At 42.9% G+C, this 22,599-nt stretch overlaps 1 protein-coding gene across 2 annotated transcripts in view; it reads right to left on the minus strand.

Annotated features, from left to right (window-relative positions):
- The window catches only part of HIPK1 (homeodomain interacting protein kinase 1), a 51,932-nt gene extending 40,511 nt beyond the window's left edge, over positions 1-11,421 (minus strand). The window contains exons 1-2 of one of the 2 annotated variants that reach the window (XM_068963680.1): positions 11,350-11,421; positions 154-1,231 (exon numbers count right to left, since the gene is read on the minus strand). In XM_068963680.1, coding sequence (XP_068819781.1) covers positions 154-1,229 — 1,076 coding nt within the window. In that variant the 5' untranslated portion in view covers positions 1,230-1,231; positions 11,350-11,421. Of the gene's footprint in view, positions 1-153; positions 1,232-11,349 lie in introns of those variants that run through there. The other variant, XM_068963681.1, reaches the window with a different exon arrangement.
- Positions 11,422-22,599: the final 11,178 nt, after the last annotated feature.

Consider the following 22,599-nt stretch of genomic DNA (forward strand, 5'->3'; position numbering starts at 1 on the left):
ATGCCACAAACAGGGAATAAACTGAAATATATTACCCTATTCTGTGCTGAAATCTGTAAATAATTCATTGTTATATGTAGCCCTTTGTAGTACATGCTAAATATAAAGACAGATCTCTAGTTTGAGACATGTTTTTTAGCATTTGCCACTTGCCTGTAGTAACGTGACTGTAAGTAGGTTGAGCACACAGCTTTGGAAACGTGACTAGCAGAACCAAAGTCAATGACCTTCACTCGGTAGGGCTGGCGCACTGGATCAACCAGCATTATGTTTTCAGGCTTAAGGTCAGCATGAATTAGACCAAGGCTCTTGAGCTTCATCAGGGCAGTGGCCACCTGCTGCAAGATTGGCCTGATGTACTTGAGTGGCAGTGGACTAAACTTGTTCTGCTTTAGAAAATCATATAAGTTCTGTTCCAGCATCTCGAACACAAGGCAGGTATGATTCTTATGCTGAAAGCACTCATAAGAACGGACAAAATTATACTCATCAGCATTTTCACTGCTTAGGCGAGAAAGAATGCTCACTTCAATCTGTCCCTGTCTGGCATAGGAGGGGTGGTTCTTCAAGATTTTAATAGCCACAATTTCCTTGGTGCTCCGCTTCCAGCACTTAGCCACCTGTCCAAATGTTCCCCGGCCTAGGAACTCCAAGACTTCATAGCTGTTTGTCATAGAGCAAAGGATCTCATGCTGGACCAGCTGGTAATCCCCTTCTCCGCTGGAACTGCTACTCTTTGTGGTGACAGTGGTGGTCGTGGCAGCAGCACCCACCACAGTCCTGTTTTGCAGCATGAGAGGGGGATGTTCTTCTATGATTTGCACGCTACCGTTGCTGTCAACTTCCTCACTTTTTCTTTTCAATCCACATTTTTGATATGGCTCAAGCAAAGAAACGTTGCTTCTGTGAGTCAGGGTCTGGCTGCTTTGGAAGGTTGACGTAGCAGCACTGGCCGAGCTATCAGCAGCTGTTACAACAATATGCTCCACTGCAGGAGCTGGGAGGAGGAGGCCCTGGTCGTAAGCAGGGATGTTGAAATTTGCTACCTGGTGAGAGGAGTTGGCTTGCCCTTGTGTGGCTGGGAGGGTTTTGCTGTGGGTATAATATTTGTCGTTGCTGCTCTGTCCAGAAACATCCCAGCCAGAGGGCTCTATTTTCAGCTTCTTCGCACTGCAGAAGGCACTCGACGACACTGATGGGGGGGAAAACACCTGCAGCTGTGATGCCATACCTACATTGAGAAAGAGGAAGAGGAATTAAGCCCTTAATTTTATACAACTCCTCACTTAGTACAGTAGGAAATTTTCAGTTCAAAAAACCCACAAGTAAACGTGTATCTGGCTGACGTTTTATTTTATACATTTTCCAAAACTTGTTGCCCATTAAAGAAGGATAAACTTTTTGGTCTAATTACACATCCTGCATCACTCTTTGAGACTCAGCAATAATAGGACAGATTGTTAAAGCGTATGAACATCTATGATGGTTTATAAAATAAAAACAACATCAATAATAATGCCTTAGATGACTGGTCATCTACTATGCACCAAGAGGCAGTCTAAGCACTTCAAACACATTAACTTAATTCTCACCACAACCTTTTTAAAAAGATACTATCCTTACTTCCACTCTAGAGATGAGGAAACTAAGGCAGAGAGTGGTTAAAATAACTTGCCCCAAATAAGAGAGCCAAGTGGCAGGACTAGAATTCAAACCCAAGTTCTTTGGCCTCAGAGTTTATTCCACAGCTCTGTCTTCATTGGAGAAGGCAATAGCACCCCACTCCAGTACTCTTGCCTGGAAAATTCCATGGACGGAGGAGCTTGGTGGGCTGCAGTCCATGGGGCCGCTAAGAGTCAGACACGACTGAGCGACTTCACTTTCACACATTGGAGAAGGAAATGGCAACCCACTCCAGTGTTCTTGCCTGGAGAATCCCAGGGATGGGGGAGCCTGGTGGGCTGCTGTCTATGGGGTCGCACAGAGCTGGACATGAATGAATTGACTTAGCAGCAGCAGCAGCAGCAGCACTGTCTTCATTCCTGTCCTAATTAGCTTTTTAATCAATTATTTAAATTTAGACATAGATCGTATATAATATAACTACACAATTCATAGATGAATCAAATTTGGGCAGGATACTCAATATTGCTAAGTAACAGATCCAAAAGGATCACCAAGAACAGAAACCATAAAGTAAACCTAGCTGATGACATTTAACACAAATACAGACTTCCTACTTAGGTCTGAAATCTGGCTAGCACAAAACACAAGGTTAACAGACACAAGGTTAAGCAGGAGCATATATGAAAAACACACCTTTGTTAGCAGGAGAAACCCTATGTAATAATGTTCCTCTCTCCTCAAAAGCGAATTCAATCTTAAACTATGTTCACAGAAAAAGTAGTGTCCAGAACATGGCAGACAATAGCTCTGTCCACTGCACTGTAAAAGGACCACCGATAAACTGACCAGAAGAAAGGAATCAGGATGAGGTGAAACCTAGAGAGGATCTTCTGAAGAACCTTGGGGAAATCATCCTTAGAAAAATATGGGGAAAGTTAACAAGAATTGCCCACTTATATACAGACACCTCGAGCTCAATAAGCCCAAAGACTAATTACAAATTTGGACCAATACGGACTTTAGACTAAAGTCCAAACTTGGCACTGTGGTAAAGAATCTGCCTGCTAATGCTGGAGACGTGAGATGTGGGTTCCACCCCTGGATCAGGAAGATCCCCTGGAGGAGGGCATGGCAACCCATTCTAGTATTCTTGCCTGGAAAATTCCATGGACAGAAGAGCCTGGCAGACTGCAGTCCGTAAGGCAGCAAAGAGTCAGACACAACTGAGCGCAAATGTCCAGAGAGTTGACTGAGCACACAAATCATTTCATATTTATCTTCTCCCTTCCCAACTATATAACCCTCAGATGCCTCAGGGCTCATACTATCCTCCTCCTCTAGTTTCCCTCTTTTTACTACTTTCCAACAGTATTTATCTGTTTCTCTGTTTGTAAATTTTCTCTAACCCAGACTCCTCTCTTCAGCTCCAAATCCTTATTTCACACTTCAATCTGGATCCCTTAGAGACATCTCAATTCAACATGCCCCAAATTCAACTTTTTAAGACTCCCACACCCAGTTGTTTACCTCAACTGAGAGACACTACCACACATCCAATATCTCAAGCAGAAAATCTAGGTGGCAATGAGTCTCTGTTTCTTAATCTACAAAATGGTGACAGCAATACCTACATTTTGGGGCTCTTCTGAGACTTAAATGATTTAATACAGAGGAGAGGCTTAGTGTCTAGAACTCATTTAATATTATTATCCTGACTCATTCCCCTCCCTTACTACCTTCCCTTGGGCTTCCCTCGTGGCTCAGACGGTAAAGCGTCTGCCTACACTTAGGGAGACCCGGGTTTGAGCCCTGGGTCAGGAAGATCCTCTGGAGAAGGAAATGGCAACCCACTCCAGTACTCTTGCCTGGAAAATCCCGTGGAAGAGCCCGGTCAGCTATAGTCCATGGGGTCACAAAGAGTCGGACACAACTGAGCAACTTCACTACACTACACTACCTTCCCTTAATCCCCATGTCTAATCTATAACCAAATCTCATCACTCCACCTTTTAAGTGAAGCTGTCTTACAAAATCTCCTCACTTCAGTTCCTCCACCACTCCAGCCATGCTGCCCTTTTTGCAGTTTTGGGGAGGCCCTCTAGTATGCTGGGAGAATTTCTGTTAGGAAAACTGTTTCCTTCCTCTCACAAACTCTGTCACCACTGCATTCCCAACAGCATGCTGTTCCTACCTTATAACATTAAATTATTTATTTATAATGTTATATTCCCAGGTACGGTAAAAGTTCCATGAGCACTGGGACCGTATCTGTCTTGCGTCACCAGAACGTGCCACACATGCTGGCGATATACAGACACTCAGTATCTGCTGGGTGATTTGACCACTGCCAGCCAACCTCATTTCTACTCCCTACTGCTTGTGCTAAACTCCAGGATACTCAAATGCTTGTTCTGGCTTTTTGACATCCCTCTTTTAGCTGTGCTGCCCTTGCGATAATGGGGGAAGTCTCCCCTCTAGTAGAGACTGTAGCTTTATTAGCCATAAGAGAATAAACACACATACCTAGAAAGGAAGGAAACATGGCAAAGGGATGTTACAGAACATAGAGAAGCAACGTGTGTTTTTCTTTGTGCCTGAATGTAGCTAAAAACCATCTGCACTGGACCAAAGAGCTGAAAGGAAGAACCCTCAACCTTCAACTTCTAAAATGCTGTCTGGATTTACTTTGAACAAGGGTTTCCATAATTTATAAGAATCTTGAAGAGAAAAAAAGTGTAAATTAAAAGAACATTCTTGCAATTTAACTCCTAGGTTACAAATTCACAAATCATCTTGTTCCACCTCTATCACTGACATAATACCAAACTATAATAAAACAAAAACTGAAATCAAGTAGTGCCTTTACAAAATTTACCTATTAATATATGAAAAAATAACATCATAAAATCAAACATTTTTGAAATTGGTTTCCATCATATATTTGCTAAATCTTTTAGCACAACCTTCTTATACCTGAAAGTGAAAAAGTGAAAGTGAAGTCCCTCAGTTTTATCTGACTCTTGGCAACCCCATGGACTGTACCCTATCAGGCTCCTCTGTCCATGGGATTTTCCAGGCAAGGGTACTGGAGTGGGTTGCCATTTCCTTCTCCAGGGGATCTTCCCCCAACCAGGGATTGAACCCAGGTCTCCCACATTGCAGGCAGACGCTTTACCAACTGAGCCACCAGGGAAGCTTCTACCTAAGAGTATCGTAAAACTATCTGAATACAAAATTTGCAGTTTGTAGCTATGTTAGGAATATGGAGGTTTAAAGTAATAACACTGAAAAGAATTCATGAAATATAACAACAAATTTTTAAAGTATGCTCATAACTAGACACTTCGTAAAAATATTCTATTTACCAGAGCAACGTAATGACAACTTGTCACCCAATGAACTAAATAACAGATACTGATGGCTTCAAATTCACACTGAGCATTGCAAAAAGTACAAGTTCTAAGAAACTGTTCTGAAAGTTTAAGTATATAAATGAATGTAATTCTTATCCAGTAAGACAAATTTAAGTCCACCCATAGGGAAATAACAACCCACAATTTCAGTGGCCTTCCCCCTCCTCCCACCCCCCAGCAAGGGTAAGTGATACTGCAGTCAACAGTTTGCCACCAGAACTCTTATAGTGTGGGTGACATTCATCCTGACCTCAACTAGCACTATGTGGGGAAAACAAAAAAAACAGAATCAAAACTGCCTAGAAAAATCTACACTCTTACTTACATTACCATTTGAAACTCAGCTAAAAACAGCCATCTCTAGACACAAAATACTATGTCTCACAAAATTTGCTTTGTCAAATGGGGAGACACTTTTCTTCCTAGGCTGAGACTTCCCAAACAAAACTATGCAACAGAATTAACATCTGTGAAAAATTTACTATGTATCACACTCTGTTGAGCATATTACACATATTTTCAATTCACATGAGAACTGCTCCCAATAAATTAAAAGCTAACTTCCTGAAAATGTTGCACCTCTTGACTCTAGCAGTAAACTAGTCTTTGCATTTCAAACCTGATTTTCCAAGGATTTAACTATCTAAATATAATGACAAACTTGCCCACTGAATTAATCCCAAACCAGAACCGGTAGCCAAAAGGCTACTGGTACTTGTATGTATTACTAAAAAGAGAATTGAGTCTTGCTAGGATCCAAGGCCAGAGAAGGCAATGGCACCCCAGTCCAGTACTCTTGCCTGGAAAATCCCATACATGGAGAAGCCTGGTGGGCTGCAGTCCATGGGGTCACTACGAGTCGGACACGACTGACAGACTTCACTTTCACTTTACACTTTCACACACTGGAGAAGGAAATGGTAACCCACTCCAGTGTTCTGGCTTGGAGAATCCCAGGGACGGGGGAGCCTGGTGGGCTGCCGTCTATGGGGTCACACAGAGTCGGACACGACTGAAGCAACTTAGCAGCAGCAGCAGGATCCAAGGCTATCAAACACAGTCAAGTTAAGAGCTTCCCCACTCCCTCCCATGGGCACATCTATTTGACAATATTAACGGGGTGCCCCACCTTAGCAGCAGGATTCCCTGGTAGCTCAGTGGTACAGAATCGCCTGCCAGTGCAGGAGACACAGGTTCATTCCCTGGGTGGGGAAGATCCCCTGGAGAAGGAAATGGCAACCCACTCCAGTATTCTTGCCTGGAAAATCCCACAGACAGAGGAGCCTGGCGGGCTACAGACCATGCATGGGGTCGCAGAAGTGCTGGACATGACTTAGCAACCAAGCAACAACCACTACCATCCTATGGGCACTACAGGTAGATAAGCGAAAAGTGAAACTGTTAGTTGCTCAGTTGTGTCAGACTTTGCGACTCCATCTTCTATAGCCTGCCAGGCTCCTCTATCCACGGAATTCTCCAAGCAAGGATTCTCAAGTGGGTTGCCATTTCTTTCTCCAGGGGTCTTCCCGACCCAGGGATCGAACCCCAGTCTCCTGCATTGCTGGCAGATTCTTTACCCACTGAGCCACCAGGAAAGCCCACAGGTAGATAATCTTACCATAAAGAATTCAGATATTATAATTATGAATGAAACTGCTGGGTATGACAATCAAAGTTACCACTGGTCAGTGTTTTGCCTTAGTCTTCAGTAACTTCCTTCTCCTCCCTGAGACACCAATAATAAATTCCCAATGCTTTTACTTGGTGTCACCTTTGTCTTTTTGATACAATTTAACAATTGGTTAACTAAATAACTATAAAATCAGTACTATATACTGATTTCTTCCTCTAGAACTTGTCCTCAGCTGCCATGCACACAGATGTACATATTCTCCAGTACACTGATATAGAAAGAGTATTCAGTGGGTAAATAAGAATACACATTCTGTAAAGAAAGGTAAGACTGGGAAGAAAACTCTTCCACTGGAACACCAAATATCTCTCACTCCACCCCTACTGTACAATCCTGTACTGCTTACTTCAACTGCCTAACCTGTCTCCCCAAATGGTAGTCTTTGGCCTTCTTTTTAAGCTCCCTTCTCCAATTCATTCTTCACCTTACAATCAAAGTTTTTACAAATGCATATCTATCTCCCACTTAAAATTTTAGAATAAAGTCCAAAATCTCTCATTTGGATTGTCAGGCTTTGTAAACTCTGGACCCTGACTATTTTGTAGCCTCATTTCACCAACTCTTTCCCAAAGCACTTCCTTTTCCAGTAGTTCTAAATATCTCTGGGTCTAAACTTGACTTCTCCTGCCTCAGTTCCTTCACACATAACATTGTCTCTCTAAATTTCATTCTACCCTTTTAGTTAGCCTTCTTTTAACTACCATTTATCCTTTCAGCCTCTACTTAAAGCTCATGTTTTCAGTGTGGCACAAGACTGTTGGTCTGGATTATAGTTTAGTCTCTCCTCCATCCTATGCACAAAGCCAGACTCCATTTACCAGTCCCTCTCTCCAATACAAAGTGATACATGAGCCTTTAGCATTCTCTTCCTTTTCCACCAAGAGGAACCCACGAAGACCCAGTTTCTGCCAGGAGACAACACTCGAGGGAGGGCAGAGCAGCAAGATGCAAAGAGCACGGGTACCTGAATGATCATACAGAGCAGAGTCCCCTGCCCATCAAAAAGTAGCAGAAGAAGGACCCAAAAAGGAAAACAAGGGCCAGAACACATACTGACTTGTGGGCCACTCTGGATTTTTATTCTAAGTATGATTATTTGAAATTATTTATTTAAAAGTTAACTTCTAAAAAAAAAAGTTGACTTTCCTTCTGAACTGCAAGTTCTAAGAGGGCAATTGTCAATAGCAGAGTATCATCTTCCTTTGTATCACCAGCATCAATCATAATGGATGGAATACAGCATGTGTCAAATGTTTGATAGAATGAATGAATATAAAGAGACCATGTTATTTCTCCATATATAAAGGGATCTCAGAAGTCATTCTCACTAAATTAGAAAAATACACGTGATAAAAATTACAGCCTCTTGTCTACAAGAGAATACTTTTCTAAGTATAGTAATATAGAAGAAAAAAATAACCTTGAAGCCCTGAGGACACTATTTGAATCAAAGTTCCCCACCCCCTTTCCTGTAGCACTTCCTTCATATGGAACCATGTGAAAGGAGCCAGTTCCCCAACCAGTATGCAAAAACAGGGTGTGGAATAGTGGTGTTAGCTGACAAAGTAGTAACTCTACAATTCTATGTAATTTCCAGCCATTTAAACCAATTTTGGAATATTTTGGTAAACTGGCTGAGGTGCTTTCCTTCTAGGGAAGAAATTTTTTTCCTAAATTTCAATAGCTCTCTTAGATTTATTTGGAATGACAAACCTAAAGCAACAGAACAAAAGAAAAGTAGGTTTTTCTGGTGTTTGGTAAAATGGTACTATCCTAGTATGTGCACAGGACAGTCTATAATATCTGTAAAGTTTACAGTAAAGAAAACTATACCTCAGTTTCCATCATAAGAAAAATGGCAAATTAACAAAGCATAGACCAATATGAAACACGAACACTAAGAGAGGACCTTTAGCCAGAAAGGGCCTAAGGAAAATAGGACTCAAGTAAGGTAACAACAGTCTGACAGATGGAAGGCAGATGAAGGTCTTAAAGATGAAAGAGCTAACTTGAGAAAGTATTCCAGGGGATATGGAAAAATGAAAAGCTGTTTAGAGTATTTGACTGGAGAAGACACTGGCAAAAAAAGAGTACAGGGATTCTTGCAGCTAAAATAGAGCTTAAAAGACCCTTTCTAAAACGCCCTAATTCCAAGATGAGAAAAAGTAGACCCAAGAAAGCCACACAAGTTTTACCCAGAGCTAATTAACAGTAATGCTGTCAAAAAATTCAAGTTTTCTGATTCTTTTTCATTAAGTATGGTGGGAAAGCATTGTCCCAGGCATCCTTAAAGAAGCCAAAAGAAATGCACCTAAGTTTCCCTGTCTTCAAAGAACTTAAAATGTTGCTTAGTGTGACACATAAAAAAGAAAAATATAAAAACAGGATGTAAAAATTTTTTTAAGTGTCAAATTATGCTTTACAAAAATACATAAGGTATTTAGGGAGCTGGGAGATTGGAAACAAAAAATAAAAACAAAAAAGGAACCAAAAAGCAAATCAATGACTGTTTCAGTGGTACTTGAAAGAAAAATTATTTTGATGACTTCTGTTCAGAATGGCATTAAATTTAAGGGAAGAAACTGGGGAGGAATTAATAACTGTAACTTGAAAAATTATGGACTGCTTTATACAGTCATGAAACTAAAAGGGCCAATCAGGAAGTTCATGTTTGCAAAATTACCTCAAATTACAGAAGAACCAGTTACAATATATAACTAACAAGTTGCACAAGTTCCAAGTGTAAGAAGTTCATAAGGCAGGTTTGGCTCACTGATTTCTACCAACAGAACCAATGACTAAGCTGTGCTTATGAAAACCAAACCACAGGAAAAAAGAATTCTATTTTCCAGAGAATTGTGGATGTTGAGATTATCTTTTTTTTTTTTTTCCCCTGTTAGTAGAAAGTTCTGGTTTGGTTTTCAATCTCAAGTTACCAATCAAATTGCTCTGCAATCCATAAAACTACAGTGTCCAGACAGAATAAAGATATCGCCAGCAAAAGTCTTATTATTAACCAGAGTCAGTATATTTACAAGATCTCATTCACCATTTTACTGGTAAAATGCTTTACTAGCCTGACTGCCTCCAGTTGCAACCACAAGTACCTTACCAAAATATTCTTCAAGCCAGGGAACAGTGTCTTAAAGTCAATGATATCCTTCTTCACACCATCATACCAGTTCTACAACACAGAACCCAGAGATTATTACATGTGTCTCCAAAATCACCAGCTGCATTAACAACAACTATATAAAATGACCTGTTAGCATATCTTTTAGATGTTTTACAGAAAGCTTTAGACCTACATATGAAAAAGAGCTGGTAATGATTTGCATTCTCTATAATCTTAAAAAAAACTACACTACAGACCAGGAATCAAAAATAGCTTTACACAAACAAGAGCAAAATTGTAGGTTTTGCTGAGGGCATCAGCCACTTAATTTAACCCCATTTCATCAGGAGCAGGAAGCCATGCTGCTGTTTTCATCAGTTACTAGGAAACAAGATAAAGGAAGGATTGGGCAGAAGAGTCTATAGCTGAAATTAATAATTTGATACAGTGACTGAAAATTCCCAAAAGAAAAAAGCACCTAGAGCTGCCTCAAAAAGAGAATCTGCAACATAATCAATGGTTTAATTGGAGAAAAGACACACTCGAGCTTGGGGCTGTTTTTTTCCCCCCTTCTTTAGCCCCTCCTCCCTTCCCCCACCTAAACAGGAAAGAAAGCGCGCCCAGCGTAAACACAGGCCAAACCTCACGGTTTGTCACCACAACAAACTGGAGGTTAGACCAGTGCTCTTGGAGACTGAGTCCCAGGTCTAGGTTGCTAGGCACAAAAACGGCCTCTTTCCCACAGACCTGTGAACACCGGGGCGGGGGTGGGGGTGGGGGACTGGGGCGCGGAGGCTCACCCAAGAGTTTTGGTGGTTTCCTCCCACCCCACCCCCGAGACTTTTTTTTTTTTTTTTTAACGAAAGCTTTGGCAAAGTGGCGACAAACAGCAAAAGTTTCCCTTTGAGCCAGACTTCTAGATCTACCTAACACAGATATACATTTAGGTTGGCCGGTCCCACGGAGTCTCCACCATTATCACGATTTACCAAGCTAACGATTAAAGAACACAGGCGGAGAGGACAGGAGGGCTTCCACACCCACCCCACCGCCGCCGTCCGTTCCAGACACCGCTTCCTTGTCCCCAGCAGCACAGATAGCCCCAAACCAAGGTGCTAAGCAGAGCTGTGAAATTCACACGCGCAAGCCATACAGTGGGAACCAGCCACGACACCCGAGGAAAAACCGGCCGGGTGAGGAGACGCCGGGCGGCCCCCTGTCATCTGAGGACAACACGCCCAGGAGAGAAGTGGCAGGACACAGGAGGAGTTGCCCCGAAAAGAAGCCCACAGCCTCCCCACTTTCTTGGGAACGCCATCCCCTCCGCGGCCGGGCCGCAGGGCTTGGCGCCGGGTCCCGGGTGGGGGCTGCCGAGGGAGGCGCCCCCCGCAAGGCCGGGCGCCCCGGAGAGCCCGCGGCCAGCCTGGCCCCGCCTCGGGGACCCGATAGGAGATCGCTCCCCGCCGAGGCCCCTGCCCGCCCGCTCTCCCGCCTCGACTCACCGCCGGTGTGTCTTCTGGTTCTCAGCCGCGAGCTGGGGCTGCCGTAAGGAGGCGGCGGAGGAGACGAGATCCGGGGCCCCGCCGCCGGGTCATCATACCCCCTGCGCGAGCCGGCCCGGGCCCCGGCCCCCGCCCCCCGGAGCCGTCCCCGCGCCCGTCCCGCGAGGGGAGCCTTCGCAGCCTCCCGCCCGCTCCACCGCCCGGCCCCTCTCCGCCGCCGCCGCCGCCTCAGACCCGCGCGCTCCCTCCTCGGCCTCCCGCTGCTGTCCGGGGCCACCGCCGGGCCCCTAGCTCCGCAGCCGCGGTTGTCGCCAGACCCGACAAGCTGAGCGCCGAGCGTCCGCCCTCATCCGGCCCGCCCCGCCTCACGGGAACTAGTCCCGGGTCCCGCGCCATGACACCTACTGAGGCGGAAGTCCGGGAGAGCGGGAGGATTACGACGACCTCATATTACGGGTGGGAGTGGAAGTGGGAGTGAGTGGACCTCCGTGGGGAGCCAGCGTGGATCGAGTGCTGGGGCCATCTCCCCGCCCCCTCCGCACGGCCAACACCGAGGTGACTTAAAGGTGCCTAGTGTCGGTGTGAGGTCCAGGTTTAAAATGTCATCCCCGCTAGTGTGACATCACCACCGCCTAGTGGGACACCTCCAGAGATTGAGCAGCGCGCGGGGAGGCAGCTGGGGAGGAATGACCCAAGTTTAGGCTTTAATGTTTCCTCGCTATCTAGAGACGTTCTAGCTGCTTGGCAGAGGTGTATGGGATCTGTGAGCCTCCACGCCCATTAGGACCCCTTCAGGGGGCTCTTCCATTCCCTCCTAGGGAAGCTGGGTTTGCAACAGGAGGTGAGAAAGAATAGCTGTACTCTGAACCCTACCCCTCAAGCGCTTCAGTGAGCTCATACTACCATAATTTTCTCTCCTCTACCAGGAGATAGTAAAACCGGGTGTTCAGGAAAAGGAATGCAACGTTCTGGAAAAAATAAACACTGCCTGAAAACTAGGTTATCCTAAAAGAAAGACAGTTGCCATCTCCCTTGGCCAAGAGATTCTGAAAGTCTTCAGATATACCTCTTGGTGTGTAAAATGCTCTGATTCCTAAAGTGTGGGACATTTTTAGGCAGACAGTTTATTTTTTTCCTTCCTACAAGCTCTGGAGGCAGCAAGGATCTGAGCCCTAGAAAGTGATTGTACAGAACTATGGTATTTACTTGCATATACTCTTTAAGGGGGCTTCCCAGATGGCGCTAGTGGTAAAGAATCCACTTGTTAATGCAGGAGATTTAAGAGATGTGGGTTCCATCCCTGCATCAGGAAGATCCCCTAGAGGAGGGCATGACAACCCACTCCATTATACTTGCCTGGAGAATACTGGAGGAGAGAGGAGCTTGGTGGGCTATCAAGGGTGGTAAAGAGCTGGACACGACTGAAGTGACTTAGAATGCTGGCACTCTAAGGAGAGGGCAGATACAGCTAAAACAAGATTATACTATCAGGTTACATTCCTCAGGTCCCAGTCATTTTACCTCTTTGGGTTTTGTTTGTTATTATTCAGTCCCTAAGTCATGTCTGACTCTTTGTGACCCCAGGGATTGCAGCACCCCAGGCTCCTCTGTCCTCCACTGTTTCCCAGAGTTGGCTCAAATTCATGTTCGTTGAGTTGGTGATGCTATCTAACCATCTTATCTTCTGCTGCCTCTCTCCTCTTGCCTTCCATCTTTCCCAGCATCAGAGTGTTTTCCAGTGAGTTGGCTCTTTGCATCAGGTGGCCAAAGTATTAGAGCTTCAGCTTTAGTATCAGTCCTTCTCATGAATATTCAGGGTTTATTTCCTTTAGAATTGGTTTGATCTTCTTGCAGTCCAGAGGGCTCTCAAGAGTCTTCTCCAACACCACAATTCCAAAGCATCAATTCTTCGGTGCTTAGCCTTCTTTATAGTCCAATTCTCACATCCTTACGTGACTACTGGTAAAACCATAACTTTGACTGTGCAGTCCTTGGTCAGCAAAGTGATGTCTCTGCTTTTTAAATATACAGTCTAGTTTTCTTATAGCTTTCCTTCCAAAGAGCAAGCCATTTAATTTCATGGCTGCAGTCACCTTCTGTAGTGATTTTGATGCTCAGGAAAAGAAAATCTGTCACTGTTTCCACTTTTTCCCCTTCTATTTGCCATGAAGTGATGGTACTGGTTGCCATGATCTTAGTTTTTTGAATGTTGAGTTTCAAGCCAGCTTTTTCACTCTCCTCTTTCACCCTCATCAAGAGGCTCTTTAGTTCCTCTTCACTTTCTGCCATTAGAGTTGTATCACCTGTCTATTTGAGGTTGTTGATATTTCTCCCAGCAATCTTGATTCCAGCCTGGGATTCATCCAGCCTAGCATTTCGAATGATGTACTTACTCTACGTATAAGTTAAATAAGCAGGGTGACAATATACTTGTTGTACGCCTTTCCTAATTTTAAACCAGTCAGTTCCATACCTGGTTCTAACTGTTGCTTCTTGACGTGCATACAGGCTTCTCAGAAGATAGGTAAGGTGGTCTGATAGTCCCATCTCTTTAAGAATTTTCCACAGGTTATTGTGATCCACACAAAGGCTTAGGCATAGTCAATGAAGCAAAAGTGGATGTTGTTAATATTTATTTTATTTATTTATTTGGCTGCACTAGACCTTAGTTGGGACATGCAGGATATTTTAGTTGCGACATGCCGGATCTAGTTCACTGATTAGGGATCAAACCCAGCTCTCATGCACTGGGAGTGTGGAGTGTTAGCAACTGGACCAACAAGGAAGTCCCTTGCTAAACCTCTTTGGATCAAAGAGATCATTTTTGTGAAGATGTACTCAAGTGGTTATGCAGCCTTTGGATTTCTCTCTTGCCTTAACAACACTAGAGACAGTTCTATTGGGAAGAGGAAAGTTTATTTCCCTGGAGAACCAGGGTTAGCAAGAGTGTTCAATTCCACAGGGAAGTTTTGGTTACTTATTTTAACAGAAACTTGGAGGACATGAAGTGCTACACTGGGCTGACCTGGGAAACATCGAGACATGGAGAGTGGGCAAACAGGGCTGCTTGGGGAGCCAGGAGAAAGGCAGAGCTTGAGCTCCAGGGAAGAGCAGATCTCACTTGAAAAGCAGGCTTCCAATACCCTAATTGCTTACTGTGCTTTGGTTTAACTCTACTGCATGACAGGCCTCTAAGCTCCTGTTAGGAGAATAGAACATTATGTCCCTTTCTGCTTGTCAAACACATCTCACAATTTGCCCTGAGGATGCCTTTTCCGATTAACTCCCACTTACTTCTAGTTATTCAGTCCTGCATCATTATTTGACTACTTCACTTGCTTCTTGTACGCTATTTATTTATACTTGTTGATAACATTTTCATTGCTCTTTGGTCATTTCCTCAGTCTCACTATACGGAGACCTTTTCAAATCTGGTGTTTTCCCCTCTCTAATATTTATATCCATCCAACAAACTCTGCCTACTCAATGGCAGGTACTCTCCTAGACCCTCAGTCAGATGCGAGATGAATAAGACATGGTCTTTTCCCTCAGAAAATTTAACAGTGTAGTGGGCGGGGGTGGGGGGGGTAGGGTAATGCATGGGTGATGTATTTCCATGAAGAAATACATCTACCTGAAGAAGATTTGAATGACAGTGTCAAGACTGTCATTCACCATCAAAGAAGGTGATATTTAAGCATGGTCTGCTTTCAGAGTTTAACCGAAGTTCATTTGTTCATTCAGCAGAAATCTATTGAGTATCTTCTGTGTGCCAGGCACTGTGTTAGAATTAAAGATAAGAAGAAGAAAAGGTGTGGTCTGTGCTCTGAAGAAGATTTGAATGACAGTGTCAAGACTGTCATTCACCATCAAAGAAGGTGATATTTAAGCATGGTCTGCTTTCAGAGTTTAACCGAAGTTCATTTGTTCATTCAGCAGAAATCTATTGAGTATCTTCTGTGTGCCAGGCACTGTGTTAGAATTAAAGATACGAAGAAGAAAAGGTGTGGTCTGTGCTCTGAAGGAGCTCCCAGTTCAGCAGAGGAATGTCAGGATTTGGGAACTAAAATGGGCTGAGTCAGATTTTGAAAGGCAGCGCAGAGCTGGTAGAATTTAATCAGGCAAGCAATATGAAGGAATGTGTGCTTTAAAGAGAGAACTGGTAGCAGTGAGGAGGATGGCAGGCTGGAGTGGGAGAAGACTGGAGAAACAGAGCGTACTTAGAAAAGAAAACTATGATGAGGGTTTGATGAAGCAGAAAACTTGAAGAGAAGCGGGCAGATATGTAAACTACTGGGCTTCCCAGGTGGCGCTAGTGGTAAAGAACCCACCAGCCAATACAGGAGAAGAGACGTGGGTTTGATCCCTGGGTCGAGAAGATACCCTGGAGGACATAGCAACCCACTCCAGTACTCTTGCCTGGAAATTCCCATGGACAGAGGAGCCTGGCAGGCTGCAGTCCACAGGATCACAAAGAGTCAGACATGGCTGAAATGACTTAGCAGGCACGCGTGTGAACTATTTCCTCCCAAATTCAGGGCAGCTGGAGAGGGAGATGGAGCTGTTGCCAGTTGGAAGCACTGATGTCTCATCTAGGGTATGATATCCCTCTAGGGCTTGGAGCCTGGATTCCGTATTGGAGGCCAGAAGTCTCTTCCGCAGGAGCTGCAGTGCATAAGGCCAAGTAGAAGCTGACCAAAAGGCTGTCTTGAGAGAAACTAAGGCAAAGTACCTACACAAGTAGTAGATATGAGGGACCAAGAAGAAAAAAGATTTCAAACAGAAACCAACAGTTGCAAAACTGGGAAAACCAGATGAGAGGGAAAGACTGAAGTGAAGAATAGAAGGCAAAACATGGGAAATTTTTTGAAAGAACAAGAGAAAATCCTCACTGATTTTTAAAATTTATTTTTAATTGGAGGATAATTGCTTTACAGTTTCATTGGTTTCTGCCATATATCAACATGAATCAGCCATAGGTGTACGTATGTCTCCTCCCTCTTGAACTTCCCTCCATCTCCCGCCCAGTCCCACCCCTCTGAGCTCCCTTTTCATAGAGCAAATGACTACTGTCTGTTGTCCATATGGCAATGCATGTTTCAGTGCTACTCCCCCGGTTTGTCCCCCGCTCTCCTGCCCCCGCTGTGTCCACAGGTCTCTTCACTGTGTCTGCATCTCCACTGCTGCCCTGCATATAGGTTCATCAGCACCATCTTTCTAGATCCCATATGTATGTGTTCACATATGATACTTGTTTTTCTCTTTCCGACTTACTTCACTCTGCATAATAGGGTCTAGGTTCATCCACCTCATTAGAACTGACTCAAATTCTTTTTTATGGCTGAGTAATTTTCTACTGTATATATGTACCACAGCTTCTTTATCCATATGTCAATGGACGTCTCAGCAGCTTCCATGCCCTAGCTATTGTAAATAGCGCTGCAGTGAACACTGGGGTACATGTGTCTTTTTCAATTATGATTTCATCAGGGTGTATGCCCAGTAGTGGGATTGCTGGGTCACATGGTAATTTTATTTCTAGTTTTTAAATGAATCTCCATACTGTTCTCCATACTGGCTATATTAATTTGCCTTCCCACCAACAGTATTACAGGGTTCCCTTTTCTCCAAACCTGTCTAGGTTGGTCATAGCTTTTCTTCCAAGGAGCAAGTGTCTTAATTTCATGGCTGCAGTCACCATCTGCAGTGATTTTGGAGCCCAAGAAAATAAAGTCTGTCACTGTTTCCATTGTTTCCCCATCTATTTGCCATGAAGTGATGGGACGGGATGCCATGATCTTCATTTTCTGAATGTTGAGCTTTACGCCAACTTTTTCACTCTCCTCTTTCACTTTCCTCAAAGGCTCTTTAGTTCCTCTTTGCTTTTTTGCCATAAGGGTGGTGTCATCTGCATATCTGAGGTTATTGATATTTCTCCTGGTAATCTTGATTCCAGCTTGTGTTTCATCCAGCCTGGAATTTTGCATAATGCACTCTGCATATAAGTTAAATAGGCAAGGTGACAATATACAGCCTTGATATGTTTCTTTCCTAATTGTGAACCAGTCCATTGTTCCATGTCTGGTTCTAACAGTTTCTTCTTAACCTGCATACAGATTTCTCAGGAGGCAGATAAAGCGGTCTGGTATTCCCATCTCTTTAAGAATTTTCCAGTTTGTTGTGATCAGCACAGTCAAAGGCTTTAGCATAGTCAATGAAGCAGAAGTAGATGTTTTACGAGAATTCTCTTGCTTTTTCTATGATCCAACGGATCTTGGCAATTTGATCTCTGGTTCCGCTGCCATTTCTAAATTCAGCTTGAACATCTGGAAGTTCTGAGTTCACATATTGTTGATGCCTAGCTTAGAGAATTTTGAGCATTACTTTGCTAGCTTGTGAAATGAGTGTAATTGTGTGGTAGTTTGAACATTCTTTGGCATTGCCTTTCTTTAGGATTGGAATGAAACCTGACCTTTTCCAGTCCTATGGCCACTGCTGAGTTTTCCAAATTTGCTGACATATTGAGTGCAGCTCTTTCACAGCATCATCTTTTAGGATTTGAAATAGCTCAGCTGGAATTCCATCACCTCCACTAGCTTTGTTCATAGTGATGCTTTCTAAGGCCCACTTGACTTCACATTCCAGGATGTCTGGCTGTAGGTGCATGATCACACCATCATGGTTATCTGGGTCATTTAAATCTTTTTGGTTCTTCTGTGTGTTGTTGCTACCTCTTCCTAATATCTTCTGATTCTGTTAGGTCCATACCGTTTCTGTCCTTTATTGAGCCCATCTTTGCATGAAATGTTCCCTTGGTATCTCTAATTTTCTTGAAGAGATCTCTAGTCTTTTCTATTCTGTTTTTTTCCTCTGTTTATTTGCATTGATCACTTTGGAAGACTTTCTTATCTCTCCCTGCTATTCTTTGGAACTTTGCATTCAGATGGGTATATCTTTCCTTTTCTTCTTTGCCTTTCACTTTTCTTCTTTTCACAGCTATTTGTAAGGCCTCCGCAAACAACCATTTTGCCTTTTTGCATTTCTTTTCCTTGGGGATAGTCTTGATCCCTGTTTCCTGTACAGTGTTAAACAATCCTCCATCCATAGTTATTCAGGCATTTATCAGATCTAATCCCTTGAATCTGTTTGTCACTTCCACTGTATAATCATAAGGGATTTGATTTAGGTCATACCTGAATGGCCTAGTGGTTTTCCCTACTTTCTTCAATTTAAGTCTGAATTTGGCAATAAGGAATTCATGATCTGAGCCACAGTCAGCTCCTGGTCTTGTTTCTGCTGACTGTATACAACTTCTCCATCTTCGGCTGCAAAGAATATAATCAGTCTGATTTTGGTATTGACCATCTGGTGATGTTCATGTGTAGAATCATCTATTGTGTTATTGGGAAAGGGTGTTTGCTATGACCAGTTCATTCTCTTGGCAAAATTCTGTTAGCTTTTGCCCTGCTTCGTTTGTACTCCAAGGTCAAATTTTCCTGTTACTCCAGGTATCTCTTGACTTCCTACTTTTGCATTCTAGTCCCCCATAATGAAAAGGACATCTTTTTTTTTGGTGTTAGTTCTAGAAGGTGTTGTAGATCTTCATAGAACCGTTCAGCTTCTTCAGCATTTCTGGTCGGGGCATAGGCTTGGATTACTGTGATACTGAATGGTTTACCTTGGAAACAGAGATCATTCTGTCGTTTTTGAGACTGCACCCAAGTACTGGATTTCAGACTCTTTTGTTGACTATGATAACTATTCCATTTCCTCTAAGGGGTTCTTGCCCACAGTAGTAGATATAATGGACATCTGAATTAAATTAGCTTATGCCAGTCCATTTTAGTTCACTGTATAAGCTGTATAAGCTGTATGAGCTGTTTATATTTTCTGGAGATTAATACTGTGTCAGTTGTTTTAGTTTGCAATTATTTTCTCCCATTCTTAGGGTTGTGTTTTAATTCTGTTTATTGTTTCCTTTGCAGTGCAGAAGCTTTTAAATTTAATTAAGTCTCATTTGTTTATTTTTGTTTTTAATCCATTATTCTAGGAGGTGGGTCAAAGAAGATCTTGCTGGGATGTATATCAAAGGTGTACTGCCTGTGTTTTCCTCTAAGAGCTTTATAGTTTCTGGCCTTACATTTAAGACTTTAATCCATTTTGACTTTATTTTTGTATATAGTGTTAGGAAGTGTTCTGGTTTCATTCTTTTACATGTAGCTCTCCAGGTTTCCCACTTATTGTTTAGCCTCTTTTCTCCATTGTATATTCTTGCCTCCTTTGTCAAAGCTAAGGTGCTCAGAGGTGTGTGGATTTATCTCTGGGCTTTCTTATCTTGTTCCATTGGTCTCTACTTCTGTTTCTGTGCTGGTACCATACTCTCCTGATGACTGTAGCTTTGTAGTATAGTCTGAAGTCAGGACGACCGATTCCTCTAGCTCAGTTTTTCTTTCTCAAGATTACTTTGGCTGTTTGGGGTCTTTCGTGTTTCCACACAAATTGTGAAATTTTTTCTTCTAGTTCTGTGAAAAATACCATTGGTAGTTTCACAGGGATTGGATTGAGTCTGTAGGTTATTTGGGCACGTATAGTCATTTTCACAATATTGATTCTTCCAGTCCTAGGACATGATATATCTCTCCATTTATTTGTGTCATCTTTGATTTCTTTCCAGATTTTTTCTGTTAATTTATTTATTTTTGTCTGTGCTGGGTCTCCGTAGCTGCACATTGGCTATCTCTAGTTGCAGTGAAAGAAGGCCACTCTAGGCTTCTCCTTTCCATGGCTTGTCCTGTTGGGTAGCATGAGCTCTAGAGCGTGGGCTCATTTGTCCTGGTGCATGGGCTTAGTTGCTCTGCAGAATGTGGAATCTTCCCAGACCAGGGATCAAACCCATGTCTCCTGCATTGACAGGTGTATTCCCAACCACTGGAACACCAGGGATGTCCCCCTCACTGATATTTTTAAATCTAGACTCCAGAAAACTTTTTATTTGCAAATAATTCCAAACTCATAGAAAAGTTGCAAGAATAACAATAATGATATAACCCATATAACCTTTTACTCAGATTTACTAATTAACCTTTTGACCCTCTTGCTTTAACATTTACATGCTTAGTTGCTCAGTTGTGTCTGGCTCTTTGGCCTGTAACCTTCCAGGCTCCTCTGTCCATAGGATTTTTTCAGGCAAGAATACTGGAGTGGGTTGCCATTTCCTCCACCAGGGGATCTTTCTGACTCAGGGATCAAACCCGCATCTGTTGCAGAATAATGATATTGTGGCCTTCTCAGAATATCACACCCAAAGTCAGATGATGTCCCTGTCCCTCATTGGGTGATAATATTTTTTTTATTGAAGTGTACTTGATTTACAATATTGTGTTAGTTTCAGGTGTACAGCGAAGTGATTAAATTACATACATGTAGTTTTCAGATTATTTTTCATTATAGTTTATTGTAAGATATTGAATATAGTTCCCTGTGATACACAGTAAATCCTTGATGCTTATCTACTTTATGTATAGTAGTTTATATCTGTTGTGAGTTCCCAATGGCACAGTGGTAAAGAAACCATCTGCCAATGCAGGAGATGCAGGAGACTGGGGTTCAGTCCCTGGGTCAGGAAGATCCCCTGGAGGAGGAAATGGCAGCCCACTCCACTATTCTTGCCTGGAAAATTCCATGGACAGAGGAGCCTGGCGGGCTGCAGTCCATGGGATCACAAAGAGTCAGACACAATTGAGCACAATGCATGAAGTTTGTATCTGTTAATCCCATACTCCTAATTTATCCCTCCTCCTTTTCCCCCCTTTGGTAAACATAAATTTATTTTCTACATCTGTAAATCTGTTTCTGTTCTGTTTATAGATTTATTTGTATTATTTTTTAGATTCTACATATAATGATAGAGGCTGAAACTCCAATACTTTGACCACCTCATGCGAAGAGTTGACTCATTGGAAAAGACCCTGATGCTGGGAGGGGTTGAGGGCAGGAGGAGAAGGAGACGACAAAGGATGAGATGGCTGGATGGCATCACCAACTCAATGCACATGAGTTTGGGTGAACTCCAGGAGTTGGTGATGGACAGGGAGGCCTGGCATGCTGCGATTCATGGGGTCGCAAAGAGCTGGACACGACTGAGTGACTGAACTGATAGAGTGATAATAATTTTGATCACCTTGTTGAGCTATCTGATTTCTCCACAACATATTTACTATTTTTTTCTTGTTATAAGTAATCTGTGGGAAGACACCTTAGACCACTAGAATATCCTGCTCCTCATTAAACATGTCCCTTTAGATTTAGCATCAATTGGTGATTCCTGCCTGTACCAATCCTCCCTTCTCTCAGTTTATTTAGTTATCTATTTATTAATGATATAGACTTGTGGATTACTATGTTTTTCAGTGACCTTACTGTTCTTAATTATTTGACTACTGAAAATTTCCAGCATACTCTATAACAAGGTATTCTAGATTCCTCTTGTACTTTCTCTTCCTTAACCCTAAGATCAGCCATTTCTCTGAGGAGTCCTGGTTCTTTTTATGGAGAATTGTATTAGACAACAAAGTCTGGGCACTAGGGACGTAATGCTTTCTTAAAGAATGCATGTGGCCTTGGGTATGACTGCCAACCCTGAGTGGACAGTTTGCTCACTCATCCCTTCCCCCAGGGTTGCAAGACTCTGGTATCCCCAAGATTTTTCTTTCCAAGACTCCTTCAGGTTGTCTTTAGCAAAGAAAGCTTTGGTAGAAGAATATGGCAGACATTGCTTATTGCCTATTCCATGAAGAGTTTGGGTTCACAACTGCTGTAGCAAATAAAATCCATAACTCTGTGGCTTAACACAATTAGGCTGCATTGCTTGCTCATGTCATTAGTCTGTTTTTGGTGGCCAGAGCAAAGTACCAGGAATGAGAGAGTTGCTCTGCTCTGTGAAATCATTCAAGGATTTAGGTGCCTCCCATATAAATTCTTGCAGCTTCACCATTCCTTGGCGCCTTGAATTTCTCCACTGAGTACTTTGCATCTGGCCAGGAAAAAAAACGGAAAGAGAAAATAAGGGTGATTTGTGTGGGGAGTTTTCATTTATAGGCCAGAACTGGAGGTAGCAAATACATTCATCTACTCTGTACACTTTACATTGGTGAGAACTCAGGAACGTGGATGCTGCTAACTGCCGAGAGATTAGGAGACGATGCAATCTAGCTGTGTGCCCAAGAGGAAAATAGATATGATTTCGTATCT

The sequence above is a fragment of the Capricornis sumatraensis genome, chromosome 2 (assembly GCF_032405125.1).
Source record: "Capricornis sumatraensis isolate serow.1 chromosome 2, serow.2, whole genome shotgun sequence".
NCBI classification, from domain to species: Eukaryota; Metazoa; Chordata; class Mammalia; order Artiodactyla; family Bovidae; genus Capricornis; species Capricornis sumatraensis.